This window comes from Saimiri boliviensis, chromosome 3, assembly GCF_048565385.1.
Source record: "Saimiri boliviensis isolate mSaiBol1 chromosome 3, mSaiBol1.pri, whole genome shotgun sequence".
Lineage (NCBI taxonomy): Eukaryota > Metazoa > Chordata > Mammalia > Primates > Cebidae > Saimiri > Saimiri boliviensis.
Window position 1 is genome coordinate 99,872,357 of NC_133451.1, and position 12,804 is coordinate 99,885,160.

Genomic DNA, 12,804 nt, shown 5'->3' on the forward strand with positions numbered 1-12,804 from the left:
AGAAAACAGAAAAAAAAAAAAAAAGCAGGGGTTGCAATCCTAGTCTCTTGTAAAACATACTTTAAACCATCAAAGATCAAAAGATACAAAGAAGGGCATTACATAATGTTAAAGGGATCAATGCAACAAGAAGAGCTAACTATCCTAAATATATATGCACCCAATGCAGGAGCACCCATTTTCATAAAGCAAGTTCTTAGAGACCTACAAAGAGACTAAGACTCCCACACAATAATAGTGGGAGACTTTAACATCCCACTGTCAATATTAGACAGATAAATGAAACAGAAAATTAACAAGGATATCCAGCACTTGAACTCAGATCTGGATCAAGCAGATCTAATAGACATCTACAGAACCCTTCACTGCAAATAAACAGAATATACATTCTTCTCAGCAGCACATTGTATCTATTCTAAAATTGACCACATGATTGGAAGTAAAGCACTCCTAAGCAAACACAAAAGAACAGAAATCATAACAAACAGTCTCTCACACCACAGTGCAATCAAATTAGAACTCAGGATTTAAAAACTCACTCAAAACACACAACTACATGGAAACTGGACAACCTGCTTCTGAGTAACTACTGGATAAATAACGAAATGAAGGCAGAAATAAAGATGTTCTTTGAAACCAATGAGAACCAAGACACAGTGTACCAGAATCTCTGGGACACATTTAAAGCAGTGTATAGAGGGAAATTTAGAGCATTAACTGCCCAACAGAGAACACAGAAAAGATCTAAAATTGACACCCTAACATCAAAATTAAAAGAACTACAGAAACAAGAACAAATTCAAAAGCCAAAAGAAGACAAGTAACAAGATCAAAGCAGAACTGAAGGAGACAGAGACACAAAAAACTCTTCAAAAAAAAATCAATGAATCCAGGAGCTGGTTTTTTGAAAAATAGATAGATCGCTAGACTAATAAAAAAGAAAAGAGAAAAGAATCAAATTGATGCAATAAAAAATGATAAAGCTGATACAACCACTGATCCCATAGAAATGCAAACTACCATCAGAGAATACTATAAACACCTCCAAACAGATAAAACAGAAAATCTAGAGGAAATGGATAAATTTCTGGACACCTACACTCTCCCAAGACTAAACCAGGAAGATGTCAAATCTCTGAATAGACCGATAACAAGGTCTGAAATTGAAGCAGCAATTAATAGCCTACCAACCAAAAGAAGTCCATGACCAGATAGTTTCACAGCCAAATTTTACCAAACGTACAAAGAGGAGCTGGTATCATTCCTTCTGAAACTATTCCAAACAATAGAAACAGAGGGACATGAATGAAGCTGGAAACCATCATTCTCAGCAAACTAACACAAGAAGAAAACAACAAACACTGCATGTTCTCACTCATAAGTGGGAGTTTAACAATGAGAACTCATGGACACAGGGAGAGGAATACCACACACTGAGGACTGTCGGAGGGTGGCAGACTAAGGGAGGGATAGCAGGAGGAGAAATACCTAATGTAGATGACGAGTTGATGGATGCAGCCAACCACCATGGCACATGTATACCTAACAAATTTAAATGTTCTGCACACGTACCCAACAACTTAAAGTACAATTAAAAAGAAGTGCCCTTCATCTCCCAGCATGATTCTAAAGCCTCCGCAGCCATGTGGAACTGTAAGTCCAATTAAACCTTTTTTTTTCCCAGTCTCAGGTATGTCTTTATCAGCAGCATGAAAATGGACTAATACAAGAAACATATACCTACAACCCACTTCCAACATAGAGAACAGAACGGCAACTTTGGTACTTACAACTCACGGTCACCAATATTCCCAGTCTACTTGCCTTCCTATACCCACAGAAGTCTGCATTTCCTAACTCTCCTTACATGTGAGTGGGGCTGTGTGACCTTTTTTGCCCAATGAACTAGCAGGTGATGTGTGTCACTTCTGAGACAAAACACTTAAGACTTGGTGTGTAATTTTTATGCTCTTTCCCTCTAAAACCTATTACAGACATAGGAACATAGGGTGGGAGAACATCACCCTGGATGACTAAGGTGAACAGAACCTCGCTATCAACCTGGATGGATCAAATGGCACAAATTTAGAGATGTGTTTCTACAGCATAAGCTAGTTTTTCCTAACTAAAGCAGTATGTACCCATCTGTGTTCAAACTCCTTGCAAATCGTTACATAGGTATTTAAGCATATTAAAAATGTATTTGAAGAAACTTTTTTGGGGATGGATTAAGAAGGCCTTACTATTTTCCCACTTGAACATGATGGAACATAGGCTCCTGCTACCAAAGATTTCATTGTAATACAGTGTAAGAAACTAAGTATTGGATTCCAGTAATAAAAGATGCCTGCATTTTCCCTCTTCCATCAGAAACTTTTTCACAAGGAGGAAAGGGTATGTGGAAACAAAGCAATATAAAATGTATCAAATAAATAAGAAGCCAAAAAATTAATTTTATTGAGTAAAGAAGTTCATTTAGAGCTTACACAGATCATAAGAATACTTTAGATTATAACAGCTGAAAAGATCAATAGCTGACTAGAAAGAAGAAAGGAAGCAGTTTCTATTTTCAATGTAGAAAAAAAAACCTAATTGCTACAGATGTCTTGTAAAATTCCCAAAATAAGGTCTAGCCAAGTTTATTGTTTGGTAATTTTTTTCTTTTTTCAAAAGGAAAAAAGCAAGATTCAATGTGTGTACTACTGGTTACAACTAATGTAACAGCTTGAAAACATAATGAGACAGAAGCATAAATATAAAAAGACAAAACTTTAAAATTGTATTATAGGAATATAACTATAAGTGGAAAAGATACATTAAATCCATCAATGTGTTATACTCCTTCAAAGCAAAACTTATAAGGCAGACCAAAACTGATGCACGAAAATGGTCAGCTTTTAGGAAGCATGTCCAGGCAGACACCACAAAAAATGCCAACAGAGACTATGTGGTCCCCTCGTTACTAGTAATGTGTCAAAAGTGGAGTGACTGGGTTAACAGCCTAAGCTTTCTCCAAGGATTTGTAGTATTCCATCAGCACAGTCCAAGCCTTGGGAGCCATGAAACCTTCAGGTGGTTTCTGGCCTTCTCGGGCAAGTTTGCGCATTCGTGTTCCTGAAATAAATTCAAAGTCTTCATGGCTAAAGGAAAGGAAAAAAAGAAAATTAATTTCATAATTTAGTGAGATTAAAAAAAAAACACTGAACATAGTACTTGTGAATATAAATCTCATTTCAAATATGTCATTGAACAAAAAAACACCACTATTGAATATTACCATTTTTAGAGCCAGAAAAAAAATCGGTATTGAAATTTTTATTAAGACCATTGGAGAGTCACAGAAACGGTAAGAAATAATACAGCCAGTCACCATTGCACCCTTATCCAGTTTCCTCCAAAAGGTAACATCTTGCAAAACTATAGCATATATATCAATGTGGAAAAAATCTACCAATCTAACTCAGACTTTCCTAGTTTTACTTGTGCTCATTTCTCTTGTGCACTTAATACTATACTACTTTATCACATGTGCAGGTTCATGGGGCTGCCACAGTGAAGTTACAGAACACTTCCAAAACCACACCCATTCCCAGGGGTTTTCCTTTTATAGCCATACCATATCACCTCTCTGCCCTCTCCTCCCCAGCTCCTGGCAACCACTAATCTAGGACTGGAATTTTTTTTTAAGAAAGCACTAAATCTCATTTAGCTAGCACAAATTGAAAACTTTTAAGGAAGTTTCAACCTGAAAGGCTAAATGCATAACTGAAATATTAAGTGCAAAATTGAATTTTTCTTTTTTAGAACAGCAAGTAAGTAGCAATAGTCAGTACCATTTCATTGACAGGACACTATAGAGTTAGTGTTGACAGTTTTTCTCATCTTCACACATACAAAAACACACAAAAGCCCTCTAAGCACTAAGCACAGAGCACATATAGCTATGGCATGTATTACTTACCATAAATTCATCCTCTTCTCTCAAACATGGAAACCAACTTAGACAGCCAACTAGGACTCAACAAGCATTCAGAGTCACTCAGGTCACCAAATCACGAGCCTGTTTACTTCTAGTTGGCAGTTCTGTCCCTCTTCTCTTCATTGTTTATAGAGTTAACCCTGAGAACCCAGTGCAATCATAAACTACCAAGCGGCCCTGGCTTCTGGAGGTATGCCAAGTATGTTTTAACTATTAATCACACTTCTACAAACCTAGAAGAAAATAATTAGAGGCAGACAAATATGCTTAAGACAGCTATCTGAAAGTCATTTTACGACTGCAAAATACCATAAATAACCTAAAGGCCAAAAGATCCAAAATAAGATCCTATGTAATATTCTACTCAGAACTGAGTCATATAAATTTTAAATTCTGGTTTCAAGAAACTCTGGTTTCTACTCAGGATTGAGTAGAATATTACATAGTCATTAAAGTAAGGATGGGATAAGATGCTCATGACGTGATTAATAATAAATAAAATAACCAGAACACAAAACTATATGCAAACACTGTATGCTATGAATTCAATGTTTGCATCCCCCCCTTTAACAATACAAAGTGATAATATCTGAAGGTGGAATGTTAGGGAAGTAATTAGAATTAAATGAGGCCAAAAGAGTGGGCCCCCCGTGATGGGATTAATCCCCTCATAAGAAAAGAAACAGGAAATCATTGCTCTTTTCTCTGCATGAGGACAGAGCAGAAAGGCAGCCATCCACAACCAGGAAAAAGGGTCCTCACCAGACACTGCCTCTGCTGGAACCTTGATCTTGGACTTCCCAACCTCTAGAACTGTGAGAAATACATGTTTGGCATCTAAGCCATCCAGCACAAGGTCAGAGAAATATCACTGCTATTTTGAGAAAATGCAGAGAGAGAGAGAGAGAGAAAGTGTGTGTGTGTGTGTACACACATAAGAGTGTGCACATAAAGAAATATGCCCTATGTAGTCATTATTGGGGTTTTAAAAAAAAGAAATATGCCCAAATGTTAACAGCGGTTATTTCTAAGAAGTGGTCTTACGAGTGCTTTTTATTTTGTTCATGTTTTCTGCAGTTTTCTACAATGATAATTTAATCAATTATCAATATTATGAAAATCAAAATTACCAATTATCAATTTTATAATAAATAAAAACTTATTTTAAAAATCTCTATCAGAAAGTGATCATTCTGGCCCCCCAACAGTTATAATGACTATTAATATACACATAAATGACAAACATTAGCAGTAAAAAATATATCTGAATGGCACTAGGGACACCAAATACATTCAATAAACATTAACTGACCAGTGACCAGGTAGTTTATTATCTAACTAGGAGCTCAGTAAATACTTGGTAAAATATGAAAGGATAAATAGGCGTATGTATAGGAAAATGTATTGGTTCAATACAGAACTATTCATAGCCCTCAATGAGTGACTAATCTTTATATTGTGGCAAAAAGAGAATTAAATCTTACTGAATACTGTGGTCAATTTGTGCTACTTTGTGTTTTGAAAGACAATGTTTTATTCAAATGTAACAAATTAAGAAATGGGTCTTAGACATGGGTGACAGAGGGACATAAGGACAAAAAACTAACATGCATTAAGATGGGATAGGAATGTTGACATAAATAAGTGAATACATAAACATATAAGAAACATCAGTTACTAAAGTCTGAGCTACTTCTACATTCCCTTTTATCTAAATCTGGACTATTAATATGAGAAGTTTCATCATGCCCTTCATAATGATCTCATCAATAATCCTCTTCAGATCTATCTTCTCTCTGAGGTCATTCACCTCCACGCTAGTCAGCTTCCCACCATCTTCCTTAGTACTGGTCACTGAGTCTAGCTATGAGCTTGTAGGCTATCCACTCATTAGGGTGGGCTCTAGAATAAGAAAGAAGTATCATGATTTCCTTAGCCATCTAGGTGGTGTATCAAGCTTCTGGTTTCTTCTGTTTGACATTTGTTATCTGTGTGCTCAATGACTTCGCTGCTCACAGGGCTTATACGAGTCCTGGGCTTGGTGTTTTTTGTTTTGTTTTCTTTTTTCTCTCCAGCTTCCAAGCATCTCCTATGCCTGACCTACCCGCCCACCACCCCTCCACCCCCCGCCGGCCTGACCACTACTGCCAGTTCTTACAACAACTTGACACTTGGTTGTGTCAAGTTCTGCCTCTTAGATTCACTGCGGGCTCCAATTCTGGCCTTTCCAACTTCCCAGTGAGGAACCAGGATTTTAACAAATGCTCCATCTCCCCTTTGAAACATGTCTAAGAGTTTTATTCTGGAATGCTATACATATATGATATGAATATAAACTAGTGTGACTCATTTAATCAGTCACAAGAAAAATTAGTGTGTTTTATGATGTCATTTCTAACTGCTAAGGAGAAAAGTACTACTACTTTAATTCAGATGTGTCACAACCTCCCCTAGTGACCCTGTCTGTTCTTCCTATTCCCTGCCTTACCAGAAAATCAAGAAGATAGACATACACATTCAACTCAAGATTTCAACTCTCATCTTCTTAGGGTAAAACATATTTTACATGTCTAACAAATTATTAAAGATAATAGATAAAAAGGAAACGTTAATAGATATTGCTTCGAAATAAGATGGTTTGATTCAGAGAGTTTATAAATGTATGGAGTATCTCCCACCTCTATCATAGTCAATGTGCAAGAAGTGTCAGGTAGTCCATGATATACTGGCCCATGCAGATGGGCTGGTTACTACAGTTTACACACAAAGTAAACCATCATCTTTCTATTACATAAATGACTACAACTTAAGGCAAGAAAAAGTTACTGCATGTGAAATGAACCTAGAAAAATAAGCAAGGCTATGAGAGGAGAGATTTCAAAAACAATCAAGAGAGCTGGAATTAGAAATAACTTGTAAGTTTGTCAAAAATAAAATAAAAACTGAGTTCGAGAAAATGGAGAAGCTCTCCAAAGAAAGAAAACTCAGCAAATGGGAAATACTACATTTGTCAAAGAGGTAGAAAGATGATTATATGGAGTCATGGTAAGGCCACAGAGGGCTTAGGAAAATGACCACAGAGGGGAAGAAAACATTGAATTACAAATCAGAATTTAAATCTTCCTTAACAGAAGTGTTTTAATAGATGATGAAAGATGGAGCAGTGAAATGACAGAGATACACAGTGGAGTTCAGATGTGATTTTTTTTTTTTTGAAGAAAAGAGAGATGGCTTAACAAGTTATATAGGCAGGAGAAAATAAGTGGCAAGAACGAGGAAGGGGAGAAGGATGAGTGCCAGGAGAGGAAACAAGAGAAAACATAGGATGGAGAAGGAAGCCCAGGATGAAGCACAAGGAGAAACGCTTTGACAAGGAGGAGAGTCAGGCTGATGAAATGAGGAAAGGGAAGGTGTGAGGGTGGAATGAGAGACAGAGAAATGATTCGGTGTTAGAAATGGTGGTTAATGCAAGGTGGTTTCAATTTTCTCACTAAAGATGTCAAGTTGCCTTGTGATTGTAAGGAGAATCCGAGTGCGAATGAATATAGAAAATAATCCATCGATGCAGTTAGCTGACTTTATCTCCAGGTCGGAGAGGTGTATCTTAGGACAAGGCTTAGCAAGCAGAGCCTCGACAGGAAGTTAAGGGAACTGAGTAGCTACAGAGGGGGCCAGATAGCTTTCCAACTATGTCTAGAAATGCTTGCTCCAACCAGATGTAAAATTAAAAACTTGTTTGGTCAAGAATAATTTGACAAAATAGTGACTTGAATGTGTTTCAGTTCCTTAAGAGGTCCACTTAATCAGCTCCCTAAATAAGCTTCATTGTGAAAACTTGATGATAGAGCTTTCAGGTCATGTAAATTTTAAATTTTGGTTTCAAAAAAGAAAAACCTATCAGTTGCATAAAGTGCTTGTTCTAGAAAGCAATGAAAAAGAAGAGAGCAGCTTGCAGGATGGCTCTGCCTAACTTTTTGATTAAAGGAAAAACGCTAGACCAATTAAAGTCCTTTTTTTTCCCCAGAATACCAAACTGTCTGAAATCCAGAAGTTTGCTTGCATTCCTTCTGAAATTGCAATTTTAAACCAAGGTCCCTGGGCACCTCTTTTCCTAAAGCTATTTCACACTCCATCTGCCCTGCATGCCATAAGCATTTCTTCATCACACGGAATGGGACTTTCCGCTTCCACATGGTGGTGGTTCCACTCCACCCTGGCTACGCAAAACACATTTTCCTCTGCCTCATATTTATATTTCTATCTCTGTCACATAAGGATTTTAACTTTTTATCAGAATCTAGGTTCAAGGAGTCAACATAAGAGTCACCATAATCAAATCACATTTTTTTACAAGCACATCTTGCACATTATTTTACAGAAATAACTAAATCAAAAAAACTGAAGAATTTCTGGAATGAGCTAAAATTATCTCTGAACTTTACCTGCAAGTAATCAGGAATGTGCCAGTAGCAGGAAAGGTTACTAAATAAGGGACCTTGGGTTTTTACTACAAATAAATTCTAATTAGGGGCATGTCATTACACTAATTAACCAACCTTCCATGGTACCTGGAAAAAGAAATACAAGTATGTTTGCTTTCTTCCTTCTCAAAACCACTTGGTTACAGATTCTTCTAATCTACAGCAGACAGAATGCTAGCTCTTAAAATAAAAAGAGAGAGAGAGAGAGAGAAGAGGTTGTAACAGCAAGGAGGGAGGAAATGACCCAAATGAGCAGAGAATGTGAAACCCTTCATAACATACTAACCACATGCGGCCAGCATCTTGACTAACTCCAAAGCAGAAATGACTCTCGGCCACTTGTTGAAGATTTTAAATCTTTACAGCCATCTGCTGTTTCTCACTCCACATACATGGCCATAAGAGCCTCTATTACAAGTTGTTCATAAGGACAAGAGCTGGGGTCAGCAGATGGCCCTTCAAGTGTCTCTTTGGAAGGTTCATATTCAATTAGACCAGCTTTTTAAAAGTGCTAAATAGGCAACAAGCAATTCAGAGAAGCAAAAGAAAATGTCTTCTTTGATAGGACTGAAAATAATAGCGGTAACTTATAAGTGATCTATTTTGAGTCTAATTAACTTCTTAATCTAACTTGAAAGCAGGTTACATCAAACAGAGTACATCAAAACACTAAGCATTCTTAAGACTGGGGTTAAAAATTCTCTTCAAAATCAGATAAACATTTATGGCTTTCTTTTCAAGGACTAAAAAGCATTGCTTGACATCATACACGACAAATTTAACAGTTTTTATTTTCAAACCAAAGACCAACTGAAAGACACGAAAAACTGAATTATCTAAAATCGAATTAATAAAAGTCATTCATTTGTCATGTTTTCCTCCCAGCACTCCAGTCTTTTAAATAAAGGCTACAGTGAAGTACCTATTAATATTGTCAAATAATGAACTACCAGGGTTGTCCTAAAGTGTACTGCAAAATCAACTCAATTTCTCAACAGAGATGATTTTTGCCATCCTCTTCCCCTGCCCAGGGCAAACATCCTATAATGCGTAGAAGAGCCTCTCCAGAACAAAGATTTATCTGACTCAAAAGGCCAACACTCCTGAGATTGAGAAACCCTGATAATGGGTATGCTAATAAGAAAGCAATTTATTAAAATTGACAATTTTATAAAATGTAAATTTTACTGTCACCCTAAAGGAACAGAAAAGAAAAAAGACATCTCAAAGTCACAGGAAAAAAGAAAAGCAGATAACAGAACAAAACACCACTTTGTAAGGCACATAGCTTTACAGTTATTTCCTCCTAGACCTCTTTACAGTAAGAAAGAAGGTCAGTGACTGGACATAGCTCAGATCTACAGCCTAAGCCCTAAGGCAACATCATGGCCAGATTATGGTACAGATACAGAAAAACTTCTGTGTTTTTAAAAGGAGTGGGCAGAGATGGGACAAAGAGACGAATGCTACCAGCCCTCAATAATACCTAAGGACACTAGCGTGCTGTGAGGAAGCTTCTTCCAGAGCAGGGGTGAGCCTTCATAAGCTTCTTTATTCAACTACAACCAGTGAGACTTACAGCATAGCATGGTACCAGACACTGAAAAAGAGCCATTAAAATGATTGCAAAGAACTTCTAGTAGCATGGAATGATGCTCATGAAAAGTAAGTAAATTAAAAAGCAGGACATAAAATGCTATTATATTGTAAACAACTATGCACAACTGTGTTAAATGAATGTATAAAGAGAATAAAAGCAAAACACAAAAAATACTGGTGGTGACATGTTAATTTTCTCTTTTTAAATGCTCTCGTAATTTTTCTCAAACATATTTTCGATTGGGTGACCTCTCAGGGGGCACTTATTCCATCCATTTACCCCTTATTCACCCAAGAATGCATCCAAATCAGGGCACTCAGCCACAAAGAAGAAACTTTCCAGGAAGAAAGGTTTTTAAAGAGTGAGCAGAAATGACTGGGACCTATTTTCCTTCCACTGGAGGACATCAAGAGCATGCGTACTGTTCTATGGGGAGACCTGGATCGCTCTACCTATGCACTAGGGAAAATATTCTTTCACGAACTGTCTTATTTGCTCTTTTTATTTTTTCTCTCGTACTGATACCCTACAAGAGTGGTCAAATCTAATCAGGACTTTTTAGAGAGAGAAAATGACCTTTGTCCTTCTTTGTGTTCAAAGCTACTTTGGCTTCCTGGCCTTAAAAAAATACATCTTCCATGCAGTCAATTCTAGCTCACTCGAATTCTACACTGGGGCCGAAGCCCAAGAGTACCGCTGTCTTTAATTGCTGTTTTCTGCTCTATGCAGACCTCCCCTTCCCCTGCCCTTCTTTCTCCCAAATACTATAGTTGATTAAAAGCAGCATATGGGTATTGCTGGGTTTTATAACAAAAATACCATAATAATGGCATCTTATCTATCATTCCTAGTATTAGCCATTAAGGGAAAGAATCACTTCTATTTTATTTCTAGAAAATGTAAGTATCTCACCACTCTAGAATAATTTCAAAACAAGGACTTATGAAAGGATAAAACAAATAATGCACAATTCCAAGTCATCTGTTTTATTACTGATTAAAGAAAGTTTACCATAAGAACTAGGGAGAAAAGTATCATCTTCTATTGTTAGATAAAATATTCTAAAGGGAGCAAAATACACAAAAACTACAAAATCTTTTGTTTATTAACTACTTTACAAAACGTAGAAGCAGAATCTTGCGATCAGAACATTTTCGGAATCAAAAAATTTGCAGTTACAGAAAACTTAAAATTATACACAATAATGATGGTGTGTGAAACACAAACCCTTCACTCATTCCATCGCACCTTTACACCTACAGTTCTTTCCATTAAAACTTCCTGCCCATTACCCGTGGAACTGCAAAGGAGGATACTGAACTAAATTGGTTTTGTTTTGTTTGCTTTAAAATAGGGGGGGTGAGTAGATGTATTTGATAAGAAAAAAGAAAACAGCCTTTATTTAATATAACAATTATACTACAAGTTCTACTGACTGTGCCTCCTGAAGATGGCTTGAAGTCAAACCACTTCCTCCAATCCCCCCAGTGCAACCCACCCACATGATACTGACACATGCCTACACACTGACTTCCCTTTCTCTTTTCTAAACTCTTAAGTCACTTTTATAACTTTTATATTCCATGTGGATAGTTTCATACTTCTCCTTGGTTTTACAAACACTACAAGTATAGTGATTTTGTAATCTATGTCTGGTAATTCTAACATGTGAAGTCTCCGTAGGTCTGCTTCTGCTGACTACAGTTTCCATTTTTTTCTTGTTATGGTGCTTTGTTTCCTTGTATCCTTTGTCATTTTTGACTAAAACTGTTCATTAAGTATATACAAATATTTATAGGAGTAAGTGGAGGCCTAGGACGCCGATGTGATGCTCTAGGAAGAGTTTATGTTTGCTTCTGCTGAATGCTTAGAGGAATGCCTAGTCAAGAACCACCTAAAACTAACTGCATGGCTTGAGGGTTTTTTGTTTGTTTTAGTATCACCCAGGTAATGTAAGTTCAGCCCATCTGGGCAGAGCTTCCAACTTTTGAGCTTAAGCACAATGTTCTGCTCACAGTCTCCTAGAACATGAGAAGGAACTGGGTTCACTCAGGCTCTCCTTTATACTTAAGGTGGGAGGGAGTCTCAACTACATGGGAGTTTCTCCTGTTAGGCTCTCCACCTTGATCAGGAGCAGAGTTGTATTTTCTGTCTCCACCTACACGATGAGGCATTGAAAATCAATACTCTCAAGTTTGCTAGGTTTACCAGGGCAAAAGCAGCTTCAACACTCAGCTTATTTGAAGTTTTAGCATTCACTTACTAGTTTTGGCCTCACAGTTCCTATCATCATCTTGTCAAATCCATAATACTTTTATGAAAATATTTAATCTAGCATTTTTAGTTTCTTCAGAAAGGCAATCTGTAAATCTAAACTATCTTCTTGCCAGAAACCTGAATTTTATATAACCAATTCACAGTTACACCACCATCTTTTAAAAACTTCTTATCAAATCCAGCTCCTGCCTTTCAGGAACTGCTTTATCTGGCTCGTATCTCATCATCATCCTTTGACTCTGTTCTACCTCATTCTGTTCAACCCTCTACAATCCTTCTCACCCAGGACCTTGACATGCACGGATCCATTTGTCCAGAATACTATTATTCCCTTCTTCACCACAGGAGTGCCATCTTCTGGAGTTCAGTGCAAACGTCACTTGCTCCAGGAATCTATCCCTGATACCTGAGAATTGGTCAAGCAAGTGCTGAGTTTCCCACAGTCTTCTGCCAAGTACTTACCACTC

General features: G+C 37.1%; 1 protein-coding gene across 1 annotated transcript in view; it reads right to left on the minus strand.

The window, feature by feature from the left end:
• Positions 1-2,433: 2,433 nt before the first annotated feature.
• The window catches only part of PAPSS1 (3'-phosphoadenosine 5'-phosphosulfate synthase 1), a 107,706-nt gene continuing 97,335 nt past the window's right edge, over positions 2,434-12,804 (minus strand). The window contains exon 12 of the mRNA XM_003929475.4: positions 2,434-3,140. Coding sequence (XP_003929524.1) covers positions 3,002-3,140 — 139 coding nt within the window. The 3' untranslated portion in view covers positions 2,434-3,001. The remainder of the gene's footprint in view (positions 3,141-12,804) is intronic.